Raw genomic sequence first — 23,496 nt, forward strand, 5'->3', positions numbered from 1 at the left:
AACGAGTTCATGGCATACGCCCTGGCACACAAGGGCAAGGCGATGGCCCTAGAAGTCATCTACAACCCAGCGGACGGGCCCGAGGCGTACACCAGCACGAGCGTCCATAGCAAGCTTAGTGAGTACACCTCGGTGGCCCGTGAGCGCCATGGGGAGGACTTTGATCCGGCCACCCAGCCCCTGGACATAGACCTCCTGATGAGGCTGGGAGGAGGGAAGCAGCACGGCCGATACTGGATGGCGGACAGCATAGTCGACTCCGCCTCTGTTCCCATCCTCACCGAGATTCGAGCAAGGAGCACGAGCTCCTCCCTCCCGATACGCTCTCGGCAGCAGAGCTCACAGCAGCAGATGGCGGAACTCTAGGTTAGTACTGTTTTATTCGTCGTTCATTGCTTTTACACATCTACCTTGCCTTTGCATTGTTTAAACATTGCGGGTGGAATGTTGCAGGCCGACTTGCGGAGGTTGGAGGCCCAGCAGGTGGCCTAGGCGGAGGCCCATCGGCTGGAGATGGAGGCTATACAAGCCTAGAGGGCGGCCGAGACGTAGAGGTTGCAGGACATGTTCAGCTTTATGGCGAGCCTTTAGACCTTGCCAGGTGTGGTCGTGCCCCATTCGCTGCTCGCTCTAGTTGTGGCTCCTCCTCCTTCTGTAGGGACTCTGGTGAGTATATATGGTTGTTTATTCCTTTAGCTTGTGCGATCCTCCTGTAGATACTCATGAATTCACTTCTCCTTTGTGCAGCAACAGTCGGCGGGTTCGAACCCGACTCCTCAAGGTGGCCCTTCTCCACAGGCCGGGTGGACAACTCGCCCTCCTCAAGGTGGCAGTTCACACTCCGGGTGGGGAGGCTGGCAGTAGGTACCGTTTATTTGTTTCTTTTCATGTTGTATGGACTTGTGTTAGACTTAGCCTTATGTTGGACTACTACTAGAGACATATATATATTGTGATGGATATTGTCATGGGTGATGCGAATGTATGATGGATTATGGATAATGGATTTGTATGTGATGTATTATGGATGGTGGATGTGTATGTGATGGGTTATGGATGTGTATGTGATGGAATATGGATGTGTATGTGATATATCATGTGCTGTGTGTTGATATATATGTGATTTCTTTGTTTGCGCTGATGGAAAGCAAAAAACAAAAAAAATAGCATTTTCCCCTCTTTGTCGAGTGCCACACTCGGCAAAGAGGGCTTTGCCGATTGCCGTGACCATGGCACTCGGCAAAGCTGGGAAGCAGAGACCCAATTTCCTAGCTTTGCCGAGTGCCAGAGCCATGGCACTCGGCAAAGATTTTTTTTTAAAAAAAGAAAAAATTTCTTTGCCGAGTGCAAGAGTATGGCACTCGGCAAAGAATTTTCAAAAAAAAAAGGAAAATTCTTTGCCGAGTGCCGCTGAGGTGGCACTCGGCAAAGAGGCCGTCAGATTTGACGTCGGTTTTTTTTGTCGAGTGCTGACGTGACACTCGGCAAAGGCTTTACCGAGTGCCCGATATGTGGCACTCGACAAAGAAACCTTTGCCGACGGGTTCTTTGCCGAGTGCGGCACTCGGCAAAGCCTTTACCGAATGTATTTTGGGCTTTGCCGAGTGTCGCAGGCACTCGGCAAATTGCCGGTTTCCAGTAGTGAAGCTGGCCTCCTACAATCTGCTCTCTCAATACCTTTTCCAAGTGCGCAGGACCTGGTGTAAAATTAAGCAAAGAACAAAACGGAGATAGAAATAGAATAAGTATATCTTCATGATGAGTTTGAGTAGTGCTCAACCAGCTTCTAGTTGCAGTAATGCCCTTATTTTGCTATTAAGAAAAAAGCATATCTGTGTTGCAAAATAGGAACAATCGTAATCAAGTTCTTATAGGGGGAATCATCCAAACTATATAGAGCAGAATAGATGTCGCAGGAATTCAACTCCCTGGCCACCATGCGTGTCTGCAAGAGGAACAAGAGATGAATTAAAGAATTAAAGAAATCCCCTTTGTCCATGCATAAAAAAGAAAAATCCATCACCTCAAGTAGTTCATTGGACGCGGATATGCCGTCAAAGCTTGTTGCCTGGGGTAGGAGAGGAGGGACCGCCTCCACCCACTACTGCAACATTCAAGCGGGGTATCAGCATGCTACAAAAAATCATTGAATCACAAGGAATCTGATAGAGCAGGGGGAAGCTTGCACGGGTCAGAGGGTCAGATGAGAAGAAAAGCACTGGGCGCGATGGGCTGTTCTGTGGGCTGAGCATGCCAGAGCTGTAGTTGCTGCTTGCCCGACTGGAGCCACGAAAGGGGGAGCCGCCCCTGTGATGCCGATGGAGAGGGGAAGGTTGAAGTAGCTAGATCAGGGGCCGCACCGCCGCCAGGGGCTGCCGAGCACGCGGGTTTGGCCAGGCTGTCGCCAGGGGCCGCGGAGCTCGATGGCCTAGCTGCACCTTGTCGAGCTAGGGAGGAGGAAAGGGCGTACCTTGTCGATCTGCTCGCTCCTCATCCCTCTCGATCTGCTCGCTCCTCATCCCTCTCGATCTGCTCGCCCCTCATCTCGCTCGAGGCTCCTCCTACCTGCAGATCGGATCTGAGGGGGCACCGCCGCCGCTGGTGCCGCTGCGGAGTGGCCACACCATCGCCCCTACACCTTGTCGCGCCTGTACTAGGAGTCGCCGCAGGTGCTGGTGGTGCGGTGGGACAGGCCAGGGGCCGCTGTCGCCGGCCCCTCGGCCACGCGGCCGTCCTAGCCCCCATGCGATGCAGCTAGGGCCCGCCGTACTCGCGCATCTGGCCGCGCCGAGGCCGAGCTCGCAAAGCTTTGCTGGAGATGGCGAGGGAGGAGCGCCGCCATCGTCGGCGAGGAAGGAGCGCCACCGACGCCGGCAAGGGAGGAGCGTCGCCGCGGCCAAGAGGGAGGAGCACCGTCGGCCATCGGTGGGAGGGAGCGCCGTCGGGCGTCGGGTCACGAGAGAGACGGGGGGATTTTTCTTTTTTTTTATTAGCCGCGGTATCGCACGGAGAGCGGGAGGCGGGGGACGCGGTATCGCACGGACGGGAAGAGGAGTGAACCCAAAAAAAATCGCACCAAAAAATAGTTTTACTTTTATCTTTTTTAGTTGCAGGAGATATTGTTAGTTTGTTTGTTTGTTTTTGTCGGAGCCGACGGAGAGGAAAACTGTCACTGCTCCAATAGCATTTAAAAATTGTGCCGCGTGTACAACGTGAAAACGATGCTTACTTGAAATAGAATCGGGCAGACCTTCTATTTTATTTTCGTCGGACACAGAGGGACATTGTCAGCGCACGCACAGTGCTCCACGTAGGCCGCATCATGGGCTAATCAACAGGACTAGTTTCACATTTAGAGGTAAGCTAGGGTTAGCACCACACACACATAAATATCTATATATATCTTGCCGTCCTAGCTAGCTCAATAAATAGCACACACACACTGACATGCACACTGACAGACACGACAGGATGGGGTTCTTGGTGTTGCTTGCTGCTTACGTACACAGTGACACTGCTGCTAGCGTTCACCATTGCCACCCTGCACAGATCTATGCAGAGCAAGCGTACTTCCGCGACACAGCTCTCAACAAACCGGCTCCTCCTCCTGGCCCCGCCGGCCACCCTCTCCTCGGCAGCCTCCTCTACGTCATCGGGCCCCTCCGACACAACCCGCACCGGAGCCTCGTCGCCCTCGCCGAAGCCCACGGCCCCATCGTGTACCTCCGCCTCGGCCTGACCCGCGCCATGGCCGTGGTCTCCTCCGCCGCCGTCGCCCACGAGGCCCTCGTGAAGAACGACGCGGCGCTGGCGGCCCGGCTCGTCCCCGACAACGTGCGCGCGCTGTCGTACGGCGCCACGTCCATGGTGTTCCTCCCGAGCTCTGACCAGCTGTGGCGGCAGCTCCGCATCCTGATCGGCGCCGGCTTCTCCTCCAGCCAAATCCGCCCCGTCCTGGAACGCCGCGCCGGCCAGCTCGCCGAGCACGTGAGGACGTGCTCTGGCTCCAGTCGTAGGCCGGTGAACATCCGGGAGGCCGTGAACGGCACGGTGCTCAACGTCGTGTCCAACGTTCTCTTCTCCGAGGACGTGGTGGACCTGCGTGAGCAGCAGAAAGCACAGACGTTCAAGAGCCTCGTCGTGCCCGTGCTCGAGGAGTGGTCCAAGCCCAGCGTCTCCGATGCCTTCCCTTTCCTGGCGCCGCTGGAACACCTCCTCGGCTCGCGCCGCCGCATCTCGACGCACCTGGCCAAGCTGTTCAGGTTCTTTGATGAAGTGATCATCGAGAAACGATTAGCTTGCGGCGAGAAGCACGATGACATCTTGGATGTCCTCCTGTCGCGGATGGCCACGTCCAAGTTCACGCGCCAACAGATCACTACATTTCTAACAGTACGTACACACACACACTATCTTGGACAATAAACTTTGCATTATATATATTACATGGAATATAACCTCCACCATCGGTTACACGATATGTTCATCGCGGCGAGTGATACGAGCACGGCCGTGCAATGGGCGATGGCGGAGCTGCTTCGCCACCCGGAGAAGATGACGAAGGTGAACGCCGAGCTCGCTGAGCAACTAGGGTCTAAAGATTTCGTCACGGAGAGCGACCTCAGCAAGCTGCCGTACCTCCATGCCGTGGTGAAGGAGACACTTCGTCTACACCCAGCAGTGCCTCTCATACCGCATGAGGTGGTCGCGGACGACGTGTCTCTAGGTGGGTTCCATGTGCCGAAAGGAGCGGGCGTCATCGTCAACCTGTGGGCGATTGGAAGGGACGAGAGCGCATGGCCTCGTCCCCAGGAGTTCATCCCGGAGAGGTTCTTGGCTGGCCAGGAGGTGCACTCATCAATGTTGAAGGAGGCGTATAGGCCGTTCGGTGCGGGGCGCAGGGTGTGCCCTGGGATGGAGTACACCGCGCGGTCCGTGCCGTTGCTGCTGGCATCGATTGTGCACAGAAATGAGTGGAGACTACCTGATGGTGGTGATGGGATCGGATTGGAGGGCATGGACCTCAATGACCGCTATGGCACCGTGTTGAATCCGGCGACCCCCTTGCATGCTGTGCTGTGCTGGTGTCTACCGTGTGATGTGTTGGTCTACACATGTAACACATCGTATGGGTGTCTACACATGTAACACATCGTATGTCACTATCAAGATAAAGAATGTCGTCCAAACTAGTCACGGTGGTTGTTGACTATGTGGGTCCTAGGTATCCACAAGAAGGTAAATTTAGGGGGTGTTTGGTTCCACGGATTAAATTTTAGTCCATGTCACTCGGACGTTCGGATGCTAATTAGGAGGACTAAACATGAGTTAATTATAAAACTAATTACATAGATGAAGACTAATTTACGAGACGAAATTATTAAACCTAACTAACCCATCATTAGCATATATTCACTATAGCACCATATTGTCAAATCATGGACTAATTAGGCTTAAAAAATTCATCTCGCAAATTAGTCGTAATCTGTGTAATTAGTTACTTTTTAGTCTATATTTAATACTCCATGCATATTTCCAAACATTCGATGGGACATAGACTAAAATTCAGTCTAAGGAACCAAACATGCCCTTAACCGGTCGAAACTGAAAACGGCCCATAAGTACCTCATCGACTTGGCAATCAAAGTGTAGATGATGATTGATAGAAACTAACGCATCTACGATTCTTTGTAAGCTGATTCATCCAATGTTCAAAAAGGCGCTAGACGATTTCTAGGCGGTGACCCATCACCTAGAGCTTAGGCAAGCCTAAGCGAGCCTAGCCGTTTTTCTAGGTGTTTTGTATGTATACCAATATACATATATTATCTTCTAAAAGAAAAAAATAAACAGCTGAATAGTGGGCTTAGATAGACAGAAAGGCTGGCATAAATAGGTAGAAAGGTCCAAGAGGCAAGAGTCCAGCCTAAAGATGGCAACGGGGACATCCCCCGCGGGGAGTGGTGCCCCGTTCCCGTCCCCAATGTCTCTAATTTTTCCCGCTCCCCGTCTCGGGCGGATTTTCTCTCGTCGCCGATTGGAGTCACGGGGCCCGTCAGGGGTCGCACACCCGATAGGATGGCGGCAGTGACTCCTTACGACGTGGTCGCGGCGCCGCGCCAATCTCACCTAGGTGCGTTGGCGGCGAAGCAGTAATAATAACCAGAGCACCGAGCACGTCGCCGTGGGAGCCATGGGCGCACGGGGACTAGGGAAGGAGCAACAGAACATGGAGATTGGGATCTGGAGAAGGAAGAGGAGGCGCAGCAGCGGCCAGCAGGAGCAGCTGACATCCAACTCCACGAGCGCTCTGCGGGAAGACAAAAATACGTCCGACTCAACGAGCTCGAAGCGAATCCGACGTGGAAGAAAGTGCCAATGCGGTAGCGAGCCTCTGCGATACAATGCGAGAGAAAGGGTGGCAATGCGGGAGAATAGAGCTGGCAGCGACGGATGGGTGTGGGTGTTAGGGTTACCAAATATTTATATATACTGATTTAATTTGGGCTGAACAATTTGTATTGGGCTTCTTTTGGCCCGTATACTCGGGTCCCAGTGGGTAACGGGGACGGGGACTGCTGGAACGCTCCAGCCCCTGCTTCACCCGATGGGGATGACCTATGGACCGCTAAGCTCCCCGTGGGGATCAAAATCATCCCATCTTCATCCCCTAATGGATGAAATCCCCGTCGGGGATCGGGAATCGGGGCCCGTTGCCATCTTGAGTCCAGCCCATCTCCCACTCCAAGTCTCCAACCTTATCGATCCACCTCCTCTGCTCTCCAGTTCCAGCCGCAGGCCGCAACCGCAATCCTCAAATCGCTCCCTTCCTTGTCGCGGTCGCACTCGATGTCTGCTACCTCTACTCAGTCTCCCGCATCAGTCACCGCCGTCGGTTCCTCTCCCTCTCCGGCATATATCTCTCTCCTCTAGTGCGCGCCCGCCGCCACCCGCACGTGTCCGAAGCTCCTCCTTCCCCACCAGCGACCTCCGCCAGACGCTCCTCCTTCACCACTGGTGCTGCTGACAAGTTGGCACCACCTAGGGGTCCGCCTACCCCCATAGGCCCAGTGGGACCCCCTCGCCTAGTGCCTAGTCGCGCCTAGGTGGACGCCTAATGTCGCCTTTTTGAACATTGGATTCACCTAAGATTTTCCTCTCGTTGAATAGGAAACTAATTCACAACCAACCAAGCTATATGTCTCCATGACCGACATTACTAGTGCTGGTAGCTTACCAACGACAACCTCTCTCTCTCTCACACACAGTCACTTTCTCCTCTCTAACTGGGTGAAGTTGAAGAAGGATTAGAATTAGGGTTTTGGCCTTTGGGTAGTAGATGAGGATAGGGAGTGTTTCAAGATTCAAAGTTGGGATGTCGAGGAGCTATACTGGGATGCCATAGGTGGCAGTGGCAAGATGAGATGACGGGACAAGTGACTTGGCTAACAAAGGGTAGAATAGAGGGGCCACGACGAGTGACGACCAAAGTGGTGTGTTGCGTTGTTATTGTCGACTGTGGGCAATATTGCAAGCAACCATGGTGCGAAAATGCCAAAAATATGAGTAATTTTCTTTCTAATCATCTGTTACTGTTTTATGGTGTGTGTGGTTAGACATGACGATGGCTTCCAACAAATTACTTACTCAGTTTTTACGTATTATTAGTTTTGTCCTAAGTAAAATATTTTAAGCTTTGACCATTATTAAAATATTTATATAGGTTAAAAACATAAGATATATGTTTTTAGATTCACTACTAGAACTGTTTGACAGTTAAAGTTACAAATGTTTTACTTAGGAGAAACAAAGCGATTTATAATTTAGAATGGAGGGAGTAATAAACAATACAAAACAAAAATAATTATATTTTTGTTCCTTGTGGACGTGTTGCTATGGGTTTTAGCTATGCCTTAGTCAAAACTACTAAAAAGGCTTTTTTAACAAAAAGTACTAAAAATTGTTGAGAGACTAGTTGGATTACATAGATGCAAGAGCAAGAACTAGGACCGAGAGAGGAAATATCCTCTTTATTTCTTGATACGTTTCCATATATATGATGCATAATCTGGTGTTCTACGATGTTACTTTAAGCCATCCTTCCATCTTTTTCAAAGGGGAGAGGTTGATGAATACTAGTATCTATAATCTTTCCTCATATTTAATTTGTCCATCGTCAAAGTCTTTTTTTCTATTTATTTTTTCACTTGTCTTTCATCTCATTTAATTGGTCATCCAGCGTGTTCGCTGGTTGGTTTCTGGGCTGACCGGTACTGGTTCGTTGTGAGAAAAAAATACTATTGACTGATTGAATAAGCATGACCAACAAGCGAACAGGATGATCATCAAAGTCTTCTCTTTATATTTGTTGTTTGACTTTGATTCCATAAAAAAAAGACTTGTTTTCTAAAACCCACGAAGCCCTCCTCTGCTCTCTTTCCCTGTCTCCCACTTTCCCCAGCCCCCACACCAGATCGAGCAGCACCGATCTAGGGTTCCACCTCGTCTTCCGCTCGCCGGCGAGGAGCCGTTCGGGACCCTGACGCGGCCAAGGGAGATGAAGCTCGCGGGGCTCAAGTCTGTAGACGGCGCCCACGAGGAATCCATCTGGGCGGCGGCGTGGGCGCCCGCCGCCGACCACCGCCCCACGGCGGTGCTCCTCACCGGCGCGCTCGACGAGACCGTCCGCGCTTGGCTCCCCGACGACCTCGCCGCCTTAGGGTCCCCCGCGCGGGGCCACGCGCTCGGGGTCGTCTCCCTCGCCGCCCACCCCGCCGGCGCGCTCGCCGCCGCCGTGTCGCTCGACAGCTTCATCCGCGTCTTCGACGTCGACACGGGGGCTTCCGTCGCCACGCTGGAGGCGCCGCCGTCAGAGGTCTGGGGCGTCCAGTTCCACCCCAAGGTGAGCGCGCGGCTGGTTCCCTCCTAGTTGGGACTCTGGATTTTTCAAAAGGCAAAAATGGTTGCTTTCCTGCGATTTCTGCTGTAACTTAGGTTGCAATCCATAGTAGATTGAGCTAAATGTGTGGGATTTTAATTAGATGTGCGGTGATTCTAGTAATTCGAGGGCAGAGTGCTGCAAAAATGTTGTCCTGGGTTGGATTTTGTGGGTTTCACAATTATTGTTAAGTGTGCTAGTGCAGATTGATAATCAATGGTGTGTTCTTCAGATGGCCTGGTTCATTTTGTAGATTTCAGGGTTGAATCACATGATAAAAATGTGGCCTTGAATACATGACTGCCACTAGTAGTGTTTTTTACAGTTAAGGAAAAACAAAATGCTGCATATGAATAAGCTCCCTTTTAGTTAGTTCAATCGTAGTGCTGGATAAGTGCTGTCCTGGTTTGGATTTCTTGAGTTTGCAATTTTACTTATTGTGAGAAACTGAAAATTTAAGAGAGTATTCCTCAGATTGCTTGGTCGATTTTGTTGTATTCAGTTTAAAATGCTAATTCTAGCCTTGGAATTAGGAAAATTAAGATCTTGCATGCTGAAAATAAATGGTCGGTTTCAAGCTTTCCCAATCTGCCATTCATGTGTTGTGTAGCTGAAGCCTGTAGTTGGTGCATAGGGAAGGCAAGTCTGTCCTGTTACTTGTCTGTTGCTTTATTATTGCTATCAAATGAAGGCACTTCTAGCCCTTCACTTGTTTATTGCCAGTAATTGGCCTTCATTTAGTGGCATAGTGTCACTTGATCACCCCTTGTTGGTGTTTTGGCAATCACTTGCTTGTACTGTTGATTCTACATTCCTGTTACATAACTAAAAAATGGTCCTTATTGAAAATAATATGCAATTATCAACTTATATGCATTGATGCAAGGTTTGCGTAGACATCTTTGTGACAGATTATGAGCTTAGATTTTTATGGTTATGCTGCATCAGGTTTCCATTATACATCTGTTTGATAAACCGGTTCACACTATTTTACATGCTGTCAGTACATTTAGTTGGTAAAAGTTGCAAGAGTTGTGGGGCTGGATTTGATTTGGGAGTTCACTTTGCTTGTGGACTGTTTCGAAGCCTTTACTATATTAAAGATAAAGAAATCTAATTTTTGAATACTTTGAGTTTGTATTTGTGCTGAAATGTATCAAATTCTTTTTTCACATTTGGACAGTAATACCGCTTCAAAGAATTAATTTGGAGAAGTAGAAGTAGTAAGGCTGTTGTCATTTCAATTAGACATTATCTTGATGTGATTCACCTTGCTACACTATAGAAGCATACATCATACTCTGGATCATGTGCCAGGTTATCCTGAACCTTGTCTGAACCATGAAATTAATTTCCCTGTACTGTATGCTTGCCACAAATGCATATTGATAGACGTGTTTATGATGTAGAATTTGATGTTTACACAGTTGAAATGTGTTAGGGGCTGTTCCTTCAGTCCTCTCCTGAAAAGCTTCACCTGTCATTATTTGATAATATTAGTTTGGATATTCTGATTTGGCTAAAACCTTGACAGTTGATATGGCATGTTCTGTTGTACTTATGATTCCAGGTAATACAGATGACAGGAAATCGTGACTGAATTATCCTTCTATCCTGTTACATCTAATTTGTGAAATTGGCTGTTCTTTCTTCAGTTTGGTTATTGACAGGCTGGGGTTAACCATATTCTTTACTTTTTAGGGTAATGCTCTGGCTGCAGCTGGTGGTGGCAGTGGATCAGTGAAGCTCTGGGACACAGAGAAGTGGCAGCCAATTACCAGCCTCACTGTCCCACGTCCGGAGGGAGCTCGCCCTGACAAGACAGGCAGTGGCAAGTTTGTCCTTTCAGTTGCCTGGAGCCCTGATGGAAAGCTCTTAGCATGTGGGTCCATGGACAGCACCATTGCCGTCTACGACGTTGTTCGCATGAAGTTTCTCCACCATCTCGAGGGTCACCACATGCCGGTGCGGTCCATGGTGTTCTCCCCTGTGGATCCCCACGTGCTTTTCACGGCCTGCGACGACTGCCACATCCACATTTACGACGCCAAGGAGAAGAGCCTCATCGGGGCCATGTCAGGCCACGCGAGCTGGGTGCTGAGCATCGATGTGAGCCCTGATGGCTTGGCGGTGGCTACGGGATCCAGCGACCGCACGGTCCGGCTCTGGGACATCAACATGAGGACCTCGGTGCAGACCATGAGCAACCATTCTGATCAGGTATGGGCCGTGGCCTTCCGGCCACCAGGTGGTGCGGGAATCCGGGCAGGGCGTCTAGCTAGCGCGTCGGATGACAAGAGCATCTCCCTGTACGATTACTCTTAGGTTTTCTTACCATTGCAATGCCTCTATTGTATTCTGTTTCCAACCAGAGATTCGAATCTGACCATGGTGGTTGGAAGAATTGTTGTACGCAGCACACTGATAGAGGTGCTAATTGCAAGCGAAGCTAGTTTATTTCGTGTTATTGACTTAATTGTCCTGTGGTGGTTGAGTTGCATGCTTGTCCCGATTTTTCTACAGGTGGTCCATTTTTGTGGTTCTTCCCTGCAGAGGTCATTAAGATGAAACTTTATATATTTGCCACAGCTATGTACTTTAAGCATGTGCTATACTTATTTGCACTGAGTTTCTTACTAGGACGAGTTTGACGACCGTATTTGCACCGAGTTTCTTAATAAGACGAGCGGTTAAACGTCAAATCTGAATGTGGCGTCAAATGTTCAAGACGGAGGTATGTGCATGCTTGATTGGAATACGGTTTTTATAGCAACCAACCATCCCCATTTACCGATCGAGTGTTTATCTCGACAAAACTATTGGCATAGTGAACGAATTTCAGTTGCCTAAAAATAACAGGCTAAAAAACGTGTTTCCTAACAATAATTTAATTCCTGGTATTCTCTACATAAAAAATCCTGGTATTATCTAAAATAAATTTAATTCCAAGTTAGCGCAAAAGAGGCCTCCGATCGGCCCGGAGTCAGACCCGCTTCCAGCTTCCATCCGGCCCGTATGAGCTTCTGGAGGCCCAGAACACGATTACCTGCCCTGCTTCCAAAATTCCGACCGGCGGCGCACTTATTAGGTTTTTCATCTCCTCATCAACAGCAACAAAAAAAAAAAAAAAAAAAAACCCTCTAGCGGCGGCGCGGCACCGTCTCACGGAGCCTCCTCCGCTAGACCGCTACACCACGGCGCGCTATCGTACAGGTTCTCGGCGACGGCAGGCGCTCGACTGATCTTCACCGCCCCGCCAGGTATGCCCTCCACACCCACTCGCTCGCCCCTCGTCCTGCTATCGATTCGTTTGGTGGCCTAGAGCTGTGGATTGATTTGTGGCGCGTGCAGTCGTCGGGTCGGAGGCAGTCGGGATGCAATGGTTCGTGGTGCCGGAGGCAGGCGCGGGGTCGTGGGAGGCCGACGTGGAAGAGGACGTGGTGGTCGTGGGGGTGAGCATCTCGGCATGGGCCAGGTTGTTGATGGAGATGGACCACCAATCCCTGCGGATGCACGAGGTACGAGCTTTGCAAACGCAATTGGTAAAAAATGGGGTCAAATTGCTTGAACCGTTGAAGTTGGTGCCCAGGAATTTACTCATATTCAGAAGAGCCATTTAGATTTGGACGCACTGTTTTAGAATAACCCCTATCCCCTGTCCTAATATGTGTGGATTAAATGGGAGTGGGCCTAGATGCTAAAAAAATAGGAGTAAAGAAGTGGCACTTTTGTGACAAGGAAAGTAGGGAACCCAAAGTAGTGATTTTGTGAAATGGGCATTATAAGTAGTAGTTCTTCGATAGGACAAGAATATGTTAGTTTTACGAATTTTCCTCCAATTGTACGGAAATACTTGTTTTGTTGCGGCAATTTTTTTTGACCGGTGTTGTTTAAATTTACTTATGGGTTTTTGCACTGTTTATGTTTTGCTATTGTCACAGCGTGGGAGATCAATCCAATTTGGTACGAACGATCCCAAGAAAGATTTACATGGAATGGTGTGTTACGTCCTCATCTAGATCATGTGAAGCGTATCAATATTCTACCAAATGCTCGTGACCGCGACAAAAACATCATAGGTACATGCTAGTCATAATGGAATTGTCTCAATTTACCAATCTTACAAAAAAAATAATATTCATGATTTGTGTTTATGTGAAAGGGAGCTGTGTATATTATTCTATTGCCACTGCACTAGAAGCTGCATACCGAATTGCGGGAGTGGAGGTTGAAGAGTTAGCATGGGAAGAATTATGTGACATGGTTGATGAATGTAATCCGTGCCGTACTACTGCTGCTCTTCGGGTCCTGAAGTATCGTGGAATTCACAAAAGAGTTGATTACAAGAAGGTAAATTCTTTTACCACATTAAATGTCCCTTGCTTTTGCATTTCACTTCTGCTTAACTTGATGCAACTAACCAAATTGCCTCCTTAAGTTCCATTCTGAATTCCAAAATAGAGCTAGAGTTGGCAACTCCTACCCAGAACCTAAGAACCTGCCGTGATACATGAGAGGAATTAGGCAAGAATAAGAGAGAATTTATTTGTTTCCAATAATAAAAGATGTGTGTTAACAGGCTCGATCCGTTCCACTTCCTTGCTAGACCCTGATAGCCCATGGGGCACCTTAGGGTCAACCATCAGCATAGTTCACTCAATTAATAAGCCAAGATGCCCACTGCTCTCTACCTCTAATGCCATCTCAAGGTTCACTGCACAATGTTGAACACTGCCACAATAGTTTCCCTTCTTTTAACAGTGTATAAATTCACCCATACATGGAATTACACAAAAACCAAACTAAGTGATCCTTCATTGAATAATAATAAAAAATCACAGGAAATTAAAAAATGTGAATGAAACAAGCATGAAAGGCTACTTAAATTCCATAACCTCCAACAGATCAGAAGAATTAATTATCTACTGGAATACCATTCTTTCATAACAAAGGTTAAAATGTTGCACAAACAAGTGAAAGGAAATGCTCCAGTACAGCACACTTCATTTGCTTGAGTTTTAGCAATTTTTATCCTTATTTGCGAAGATCACTGGAAGCAAAACTCTGAATGATCTACTCAGAAATGGGGCAGGCTTTCTCAAAACCTTGTTGCTCCTCATAGAATAAGTGAAATTTGTTGTAGTAATACATGCAACTGGCATAGGCGTCCATCTCATTGGGACACTTTTGGTGAAGTTATTTCAACCTGGGAGTGCAAATATGACTAGTCAAAGACAGAATAAGAAAGTTCTTGTATACACATTAGAGATTTTTTCAAATTGCTGCTTTTGTATCAGCTCGGTGCTGATTTTAAAGTTTATTTGGATCAAGAACAGGAAGGGGAGAAAGGGATGTCCAAAGGAGGCATCTTTTGTATCTGCTCAGTGTTGATTTCGTTCAACGCACCTAGATATCTCACCGCTAGATCAACCTCAAAGGAACACCACAACATCACTTGTAGGACCTGTCAGTTTCAAATATTGAACCTATATTCAGCACCAAAAAGAGTAAACATCACCTGTAGGAGCAGTATGTACTTGAACAAGCTAAACTTGAGTAAGAATAAACAACAGAACTACCTACAGCTTTATGGTTTCTACATGCTGTGCATATATCATGAGAGAGGGACAGCTTCATATAAAATTCAGTTTCAAATACTCAGAAAATTGTACAGGGAAACTAGTAGCTGAACAACATATTACTTGACTTTGAACTTCATGCTCTCCTAAGCTCAAATAATTGATTGCTGCCATAGAAAACTGAGTTGAATCTATGTCAAGGGCGTCAAGGGACAGGGTAGCTAGACCTCGACTACGTAGTTCGTAGTCGCAACCCGTGGTGTTGGGGCGAGGTTTTACCCCTCGGCGCCCGATTGTTTCAACAAAGGAAGACTAAGGAAATTGGGTAATTGTTCTTTCTTGATTGATCACTTGATTACATGAAATAAATGCAGAAGCAAACTACTAAAATTAGGCCCTTGATCGGCCGTGCTCAGCTACTGGCTGCTTCCTGCGGTCATACACGAAGCTGCTAAACTTAGGACCTTGATCGGCCATGCTCAGCCACTGGCTGCTGCCTGCTGCCATGCGCGCTAAACTTAGGACCTTGATCGGTCATGCTCAGCCACGGGCTGCTGCCTGCTGCCATGCGCACTGCTCAGCCACTGGACTGATTCTTGTGCCCATGCGCGGTGATCGCGATCGCTGCTGGTGCGGCTGGTGCTGGACTGCTTCCTGCGGTCCTGGCTGCATCTCTGGTGCGGGTCTGACGCATGTAGTGGCGGCCCCACATGACATCTATGTATTCACAAGATGAGCTCATGCATACATATATATTCCTAATCTTGGGAGGTGAGAAAGGGACAACTAAAAAGGGCAGCAATCAGTTAATTGTATACAAATCACAAGAAGTTGTTTACAGAGAAGTCAAACATAAATACCAGCTAACAAACGAAGAGTTCAAGTCTTAGCTAGTCACAATGCTTACCTGATTGTGAATTTCATATATGATCCTCATCCATAAACAAATCATCATTGATACCACAGAAAACTCAGTTGATGAACGTACTGTCATGCAGGGGCGGGCCCACCAGTATTCAAGGGTATTCAGTTGAATACCCAATTTTTTTTGGCAAAAAATTTCATATATATAGTGTATATACAAGTCTGTATATGAAAAAGAAAAGAAAAATACAGTGAACTGCATACCTATACAAACAATTCAGCCCAATTTCAACTCGTTTTCCCTTCCCATCGAAGGCCCAGTGCTGCCCCGTGGCCCATTTTCTCTAGCTGAGGCCTAAGGATGCGCTCCCAACTCCTCCTCCTGTCCCGCTGCTCCCGCACGTGCACGGAGGAACTCAACTCCGTCTCCGTGCCAGTGTTTTCTCCACTCCAGACTCTCGGCGAACGCCACTGAACCCTAGGCCCTAGCTTCGTGCGATGCCCGGCGCCTAGCGTCGATGGTAGCGGCGGGGGGTGCGCGGTGGCTGGCGGCTAGCGGTGGAGGGCTGGCGGCATCCGGCAGCAGACGCACCGGCCAGCGGGCGGCAGCAGGCGCACCGGCCGGCGTCCGGCATCCGGCGGGCGGCGTGGTGGCAGCTGGCCAGCAGCTCCATCATGCAGGAGGCGTGGCAGTGGGCCAGTAGCAGCCAGCAGGCAGGCCAGGCAGCGACCTGTAAGTTGAGATAGCAATTTGTCACTTTTCTATGTTGAACCATTGGTACCTTTTTATGCTAAATAATTTCAATTTATGCTCAAATTCTTGAATATATGAAATTGTTCTCAATTATGTGTTATATATTTCCTATATATATTATGCAGTTTTAACTATACGGCATTATACACGCCGAATATTAGCCATTTGGTTGTAAAAAAGAAAAATTAGTACCCCTATATATTTTGAATACCTGGCCCTAAAATCTTGGGCCCGCCACTGCTGTCATGTGTCATAAGAGCTACGGAGAAAAAAAAGGGCAGACCCAGAGCCGGAGGCTCCCACATGAGTGCGGTCTGGGGAAGGGAAAAACCGAGGCAAGCCTTCCCCCCGCAAAATCTACGGAGAGGCTGCTTTGAACCCACGACCTGGTGACTTAGTGAGACAGCTTTCACCACTGCACCAGGCCTGCCCTTCAAAAAAGGGCAGACCCAGTGCCGAAGGCTCCCACATGAGTGGGGTCTGGGGAATTGAAAAACCAAGGCAAGCCTCCCCCGCAAAATCTGCAGAGAGGCTGCTTCGAACCCGCGACCTGGTGACTCAGTAAGAGCTACTGAGAGCAAATAAATTATTCCATCAATGCAGGGAATATGCACACAAAGATAGAATATGAAGCGAAGATGAGTGCTAGTATGAGGTCAACACCACAGAGCACACATATGGAAAGCATCTGTTTAGTTCTGTTGGAATCAATACGACATAAAGCTATGTTAAAAGAAAGGACTCAAGTCCCATTACCAAAGCAATGCTACATTAATTGAGATCCTCTACATCTATTATATCATAACATACACATAGTCTTACTCTTTGTGTAGTATAGCCAAAAGCATATGAGCAGTAAGATTCGTGTTTGACAGTAGGATCATAGCATCATACTAAATATCCAGTAAGTTACAAGAACTAAATCCACCAAGAAATCTAGAAAGAAACATCTAGCATCTTTACTAATCCGAACCACCAATAAAAACAACTCATTGCAATCGAAGGCAACCAAGCCTTGTGGCTCACCGTGGGGTGGGATGTGAGGGGAAGGGGCCCTGACGCTTGTCTTCTAGTGGTGATGTGTCCCGAGGCAAGACATCGCTGAGGGGGCATAGCCCACAGACTGGCTGGCTTCATATATGATCTTGATGCTGATGGTGGAGGCCCAGTTCTAGAGTTGGGGAGGGTGACAAGACGGGTTGGGAGGCATCTCTTGTTGGCGGCAAGGGTGTTGACATCAGTAGATCCGGTCATCGACGAGTGATGAGACTGGTGGGGAGCCAATCGACCAGTGGCAAGCAATATCTTGCTGTAGCAGGGAGTCTGGACTCTGGAGGGTGGAGGCAGAGGGGGCGATGGGATGGGAGCAAGAGGCAGAGGGGGCGATGGGATGGGAGCAAGCTAGCGGTTTGCGTCGGCTCAACCCAGGGTCGGTGGAATCGGACCTTGTATTATCCTCTTTTGTTTTGGGTCGATCAGCAATCCGATCAGCCCTGACCCATTGTTGATTTTGAGGAGCGGACCTTGTTCACAAACGGGTCGATCCGCCCCCTTTGCAGGCCTAAGGATTATGTGAGGCTTTAGTTGTTATGAGGGGAATATGGAAGCGTATCTGATAAGGGGTAGGTCGGATCAGATTTGAAGATGAGTCTATGGTTGGGTGTTTCTTTTGAATTGTGTTTGGACCTTGATGCTTTGCTTTTTTTTGTAAGAATTTCTATGTTTTTATTCTTTTTAGCATTCATCATGTGACAGTCATCTCATGTTATTAGTAAACAATTTTCTTTTAGATGAATTGCTTGAATTTCCATCTTGTTCTAAATGTTGTTTTCAGAACTTACATGTGCTTACAGAATATTGTTATCAAAAGTTAAGTATCTTTTTGTTATCTTGCATTGTTTTTACAGAAGAATTTGAATGGCAAACGATTTAAAGTGAGTCAGTTCTACGAATTCTGTAATGTGGACATAATTTGTGAAGATGTTCCATGTGGCCTAGATCAGCACAATATGAAGGCGGCCATCAACAACATGCTTAGCAGAACAGTAATGCTTGCACACTTCCCTATAAGTGCGAACTATTATTGTCTTGATGAGGGCACAGAACACATATATGCATACGACGAAGACGATCCAGTATTTGAAGATGAAAATGAAGAAGGATTATTAGGCATTCCAACCCATGTGGTAGTTGTAACTGGTTTCGGATTTGAGGAGACCATTCCTTATTTTGAGTTCTTAGACTGTAATGGTAAGAAGTTCGGTAAAAAGGGTTTCGGTCGAATATTACCTAGTAGCATAATATCACTTTATGCATTTGATGTTATTGTGGACTAGCTGAACTTATATAGATAGTGTTATGTGATATTGGAACTTTGTGTCTTTTGTATTCTACTATGATAATTCAATATATGTTGTATTGTTAGATCAACTTTGTGAACTAGTGCTGTAAAAAATTAGAATGCATGAATCATTGAATCTGCTGATGTTCTATAAGTTTCTTTTTTTTTCTTGGGATGTCATGAACTTACTGTTTCAGATTAAATCACACATGTATTGAGATTGTAGCTAGAACCATGAAATTAAATTGCAAAATAAGCGCCTTTGCACCCAAATTCAGTTTATAAGACGAGTTTGTTTCCTTGGATCTGGTTCTTTTTTACTTACCGAGTTTTTGACTTCCCAAATTCAGCATTGTAAACTCTTGTTCTATGTGCACCCATTATGCCGATTTCAAGCCAAACACTATGCGCCTTGGTCGTCCTTATCACCCATGGAGACAAAAGTAAGCTTAAAATTTCGTATATCAAAAATTTAAATCTAGACTACGACAAAGGTCAATTCATTCAATCATACTGGGAGGCTAACATTTTGTCCAACAAGAGATTTTTAGCAAGAATCATAACGATTATTAGGACTTTCTAGTGACAAGGGGTTCAAAAGGACCAGCAAAAAGAGAATATTTACGGTGAAAACCACCACGTACTAGGTGCGTGTGCATTTTGTCTTCTAGCGCACTTGCAACTGTAATTTGTCATTTTTGTATGATTTTTTCAAAAGGCAGTTTGCATATCAACTTTTGCATGTGACATATCAACTGAGGGCAGCGCGCGGCCGTAGCGAGCTCGGCGCGGCGGGGCGGGGCGGGGTGGGGCGAGCGTGTCTGGAACTGTCGCGGCCATGGCTGGGGTGAGCTCGTCGAGGGTCGACGCGACCATGGCCGGGGCGAGCTCGTCGGGGGGCGGGGGTGGGGGGTGGGGGGTGGGGTGGCCATGGCCGAACGTGGGGAAGCTGAGGTGAGCGCGTGGGGGCCGTCGTGACCATGGCTAAGGCGAGCTCGGCGAGGGTGCGGCCATGGCCAAAGCGAGCTCGACGAGAGGGCCGACGCGTCGGGCTGCTTTGGGAGAAAAAGAAAAAGGCATGAGCGAACCTTTATTTGTGTGTAACAAGTGGCATAGCGGGTAATTTTTCTCCATCAAACTTGGATTTGGTGGAGCATCCTCTAAGCTGCTCCACCAATTTGGTGAATCTAGGTGCAGATCCACCATTTTGGTGGTGCAAATTCATGGTGGAGTTGCTGGATCCAAAAATGCTTGGCTAGAAAAATTGGATCTATATCTTGTTTTGGTGAATCTAGAGTTAGTGGAGCTCTACCAAAGCCCCTAAGAGAGAGCAGTAGCCCCCAAAACAGGGCCCTTACTTTTTATTTGAGTGCTCCCCCATTTTTGTTGGCCTAGTTTTTTTTTTGTTCCACTCCAACAACAGCCCCCAAATTTAGTCCCCCAAATATATTCGGATAGACACAGACTGTAACACCCTACTCCTACCAATTAATATTATATTGAAAGTAGAAAAATTGGCAGCAACTTATTTCAAAACGCAGCAAGACGAAAGATTACAAGTCTCAAGCTTAACGAAAGAAAACATCAACAAATATAGATAACTAATTAAACATCAACTTCAAGAGGCACACCACACAATTATAAGATCTCAGCAACATAATTAAGTTAACTTCGACAATACTTTAACTTAAGACAAAGTGCCACATTGGGAACTGGTTTCTTAAAACATAAACATTTATTCTGGTAGTGAAAAAGTGACGCGTGCATGCATCTAAGTCCCAAGCTCATCATCACCTGAAAAGAATTAAAGGGGCGAGATAAACTCAGCGAGCAACGGCTATGAATATAGACACATCTCACACGTGTTGAGTTATTAAATTTGAAAACCAAATGAACATCCTTAATGATAAAAAGTAAACGAACAAATAAATTGTGTAGCTCCATAATGTAGCGACTTCCAAACATTATCATAGGACTAGAGTATCACAATTACCCATGTATTGACATTCTCCAAAACAACGAGTAAAGATGTATGCATGTTATGATGCAACTCCATTGAGAGTTTTACGTTGGGCGGTGCCAACCTCTCATGCAACTCCATGTACCGGTACTAGTCACTGCGCGCCGGCGATGACCGGCCATTAACTTCATATGAAATGCATATATATGCATATGAATGATCATGTATGCATAACTCCATAGTGCAACAATTATAATATAATAACCCACAACTATTATCTCATAGCGAGAAGCGACATCGACATTATAAATAAATCCATGAACAATGTATACATAAGCAAGAATGAAGGTAACCATATTATTAATCTTGCTGTATTTTATGCAAAAAGAATGCAAGACATGAATATAAACATAGCATTAGCCACACCCCTACGTTACTTGCCTTTTCACCGAAGAAAATGATCTTGACGAGCGCGTCTAAGAACAGTTATGAGCCGCACTTCCTGATAAAGATAAATCATTGGAACTACTTAATAAAGTATGCATATCATGTAAAGAATAAATACATGTCCCTATGTTTAGTCGATCGTACTCCCCACATTTTCTAGTTGCAAAAGAAAATCTTAAAATAAGAATAAATATTGCCAAACAGCCACATATCTATTTTCAGGGCAGATACCTTATTATTTTCATAACTATTTTTATATGGCAGCAAATCATATGGTTGAGTGCAGTAATAGTATCTACATAAAATTTCCTACATCTTTGGTACTCATCACGAAACTTAATTCGGCCTTCTACTATTTTTAGCCTAGGACACAAGGTAACTGCGCCATTTCCTACTAGTCTGAAAAGGTGTGAAAACAGCCGGACCTCAAATCCATAGTTCCCTGTTCTATCGGCCAATTTCAAAGTTTGAGTAACCTTTGGAGAGATAAAATAAATTGCCCCTCAAATCGTCATACTGTTTATTTTATCTGAATTTAGATTTTTGGCACCATAAAGAAAAGAAAAACAGAGATCCGATCTGCAATACACTAGACGAGAGAAACTGCAACTCATCCACATGACCAGTACGAGATCTCCAGGTGATTAGCCCTAATCATCATCCTAAAGCGGCAGAGATACAGGATCCCACATTTTTTATTCATACCTATCACGATCTGGCAGAGTTCTCTTTCCTGGCAGCTTTGTTGCCCCGACTGCTGCCTGCTTCCACTACCGGACTGCTTGAGTTTGCTGAGTGCCCGAAACACTCGGTAAAAGACATAAAACACTCGGTAAATGGTTCGCCGAGTGTAACACTCGGCGAACAGCACTCACCAAAAACAGTGACGGCAAAGCCAACTTTGTCGAGTGTCTTTTATCGGGCACTCGGCAAAGCCTTTGCCGCCGGCAAAGTTGAAACCGAAAAAAACTCGAAAAAATGGGAATTTTTACCCAAAAAAAATGGAATTTTTTTTATCGATGGAGGCCCCCACCGGCCAGCGCCCAGCCATCTACGACATTTTTCGCGTGAATTTCATGGCTATGCGGCCGACGCGATTCGAACCCGAGACCTCCCGCTGTGCATTTCATGGCTATGCGGCCGACGCGATTCGAACCCGAGACCTCCCGCTGTGCACGTACCTCCTCTACCACAACACCACACTCTCACTTGTGTCTGGATTCCGTTTTAGTTCCCAATATATTATACTAAACCGAGTGTAAATTGTATGTTTGAGGCCCTAAACGAATTCAAATAAAAAAGTTGTAAACTACAAAGTTTCATAACTTTTCGAGATCTACACTTTTAGTTTAGAAAGTTTTTCCATCCGATGTCGTTTACAAAATTTGAATTTTAAAATTTTAAAATTCAAACACAGTTTTGCATGACAAGATGTTTTCAAATCAAAAAGTTGTAAACTACAAAGTTTCATAACTTTTCGAGATCTACACTTTTAGTTTAGGAAGTTTTTCCATCCGAGGTTGTTTACAAAATTTGAATTTTAAAATTTTGAAATTCAAACACAGTTTTGCATAACAAGATGTTTTCAAATCAAAAAGTTGTCAACTACAATGTTTCATAACTTTTTGAGATCTACAGAGTTTATTTTGGTTGTTTTTTCATCCGAGGTCGTTTGAAAAGTTCGAATTTTAAAATTTTGAAATTCAAACGCAATTTTGCATGACAAGATGTTTTCAAATCAAAAAGTTGCCAATTACAAAGTTTCATAACTTTTCGAGATCTACAAAGTTTATTTTGGTTGTTTGATCATCTGTTCATCCGACATGGTCGTTCTAACATTGTTCACAAATCTTATATATCTCTCTTGTAGTTTCATAAATTACAAGAGATATGTTAGATTTATGAACAAATTTATTTTCACTTTGTCGTATGAAGAAAAGACCAAAACAAACATTGTACATCTTGATGAGTTATACAACTTTGTAGTTGAAAACTTTTTCATTTGAATTAATTTACTGCTTCAAAATGTGCTTTGAAATTTTCTTTGCCGAGTGTAAAAAAAAACACTCGGCAAAGAGACTCTTTGTCGAGTGTCAAAAAAAAAAAACACTCGGCAAAGGTGTCTTTGCCGAGTGCCCGAAAAACAACACTCGGCAAACCACCTGGCACTCGGCAAAGAGCCGGTCTCCGGTAGTGTTCCAACGCGGCAGCAGCAAGGGTCTGCACTCAATGAACGACAGACGGACTTGAGGGCAGAAGCAAACAGCAGGGAAAACGATTACAGACAATCTGAGGTGCTTCCTCACGGATCGATTAGACTGTCTCCGTGACCCTTAGACACCCAAACTCAAAATCGATAGCAGGAGATCCAAAATCAGTCTTTAACATAGTACATATACGGGAGACATATTTTGAGTTGTCTGAGAGGCACAACCCAAATATAAGTATCACCTCTCCTGGGAACCTATTTGTAGAAATGATTCTCTTGTGGTCCTGTTATTGGAGAAGATGTCGAATATGTATTGAACTATTTGACTGTAGCGCTACCCAAACGTTGAGTGAGTCTTGTATTTTAGGTGTTGTTATTGAAGATAGTCTTAGCACCCACCAAGA

General features: G+C 46.3%; 2 protein-coding genes, 1 long non-coding RNA gene and 1 pseudogene across 3 annotated transcripts; 3 read left to right on the forward strand and 1 right to left on the reverse strand.

The window, feature by feature from the left end:
- The first annotated feature begins 3,471 nt into the window (after positions 1–3,471).
- LOC136489515 (cytochrome P450 76M5-like) lies at positions 3,472–5,148 on the forward strand (annotated as a pseudogene).
- A 3,287-nt stretch (positions 5,149–8,435) lies between these two features.
- Positions 8,436–11,456, forward strand: LOC136485600 (WD repeat-containing protein VIP3-like). Its single transcript, XM_066482451.1, has 2 exons — positions 8,436–8,902; positions 10,640–11,456. The coding sequence occupies exons 1-2, from the start codon at positions 8,558–8,560 to the stop codon at positions 11,261–11,263; spliced, it is 969 nt and encodes a 322-aa protein (XP_066338548.1). The 5' UTR covers positions 8,436–8,557; the 3' UTR covers positions 11,264–11,456.
- Positions 11,457–12,021: 565 nt separating this feature from the next.
- On the forward strand, positions 12,022–18,611 carry LOC136485601 (uncharacterized). The gene is made up of 5 exons (XM_066482452.1): positions 12,022–12,198; positions 12,290–12,456; positions 12,880–13,017; positions 13,101–13,288; positions 18,043–18,611. Exons 2-5 carry the CDS (start codon positions 12,318–12,320, stop codon positions 18,469–18,471), a joined length of 894 nt encoding a protein of 297 aa, XP_066338549.1. The 5' UTR covers positions 12,022–12,198; positions 12,290–12,317; the 3' UTR covers positions 18,472–18,611.
- LOC136485603 (uncharacterized) lies at positions 13,445–16,108 on the reverse strand. Its single transcript, XR_010766496.1, has 3 exons — positions 14,641–16,108; positions 14,345–14,402; positions 13,445–14,144 (listed from the first exon to the last, which is right to left on the reverse strand). It is a non-coding gene; the product is annotated as an uncharacterized lncRNA (long non-coding RNA).
- Positions 18,612–23,496: the final 4,885 nt, after the last annotated feature.

Source organism: Miscanthus floridulus, chromosome 10, assembly GCF_019320115.1.
Source record: "Miscanthus floridulus cultivar M001 chromosome 10, ASM1932011v1, whole genome shotgun sequence".
Classification (NCBI taxonomy): domain Eukaryota; kingdom Viridiplantae; phylum Streptophyta; class Magnoliopsida; order Poales; family Poaceae; genus Miscanthus; species Miscanthus floridulus.

Excerpts from the sequence above, each read along its gene's own strand:
- LOC136485600 (XM_066482451.1), top strand. The coding sequence starts at position 8,558 with ATGAAGCTCGCGGGGCTCAAGTCTGTAGACGGCGCCCACGAGGAATCC. Across the intron at positions 8,903-10,639 it reads GCGTCCAGTTCCACCCCAAG|GGTAATGCTCTGGCTGCAGC; the intron begins GTGAGCGCGCGG and ends TTTACTTTTTAG.
- LOC136485601 (XM_066482452.1), top strand. The coding sequence starts at position 12,318 with ATGGTTCGTGGTGCCGGAGGCAGGCGCGGGGTCGTGGGAGGCCGACGT. Across the intron at positions 13,018-13,100 it reads CCGCGACAAAAACATCATAG|GGAGCTGTGTATATTATTCT; the intron begins GTACATGCTAGT and ends TTTATGTGAAAG. Across the intron at positions 13,289-18,042 it reads AAAGAGTTGATTACAAGAAG|AAGAATTTGAATGGCAAACG; the intron begins GTAAATTCTTTT and ends TTGTTTTTACAG.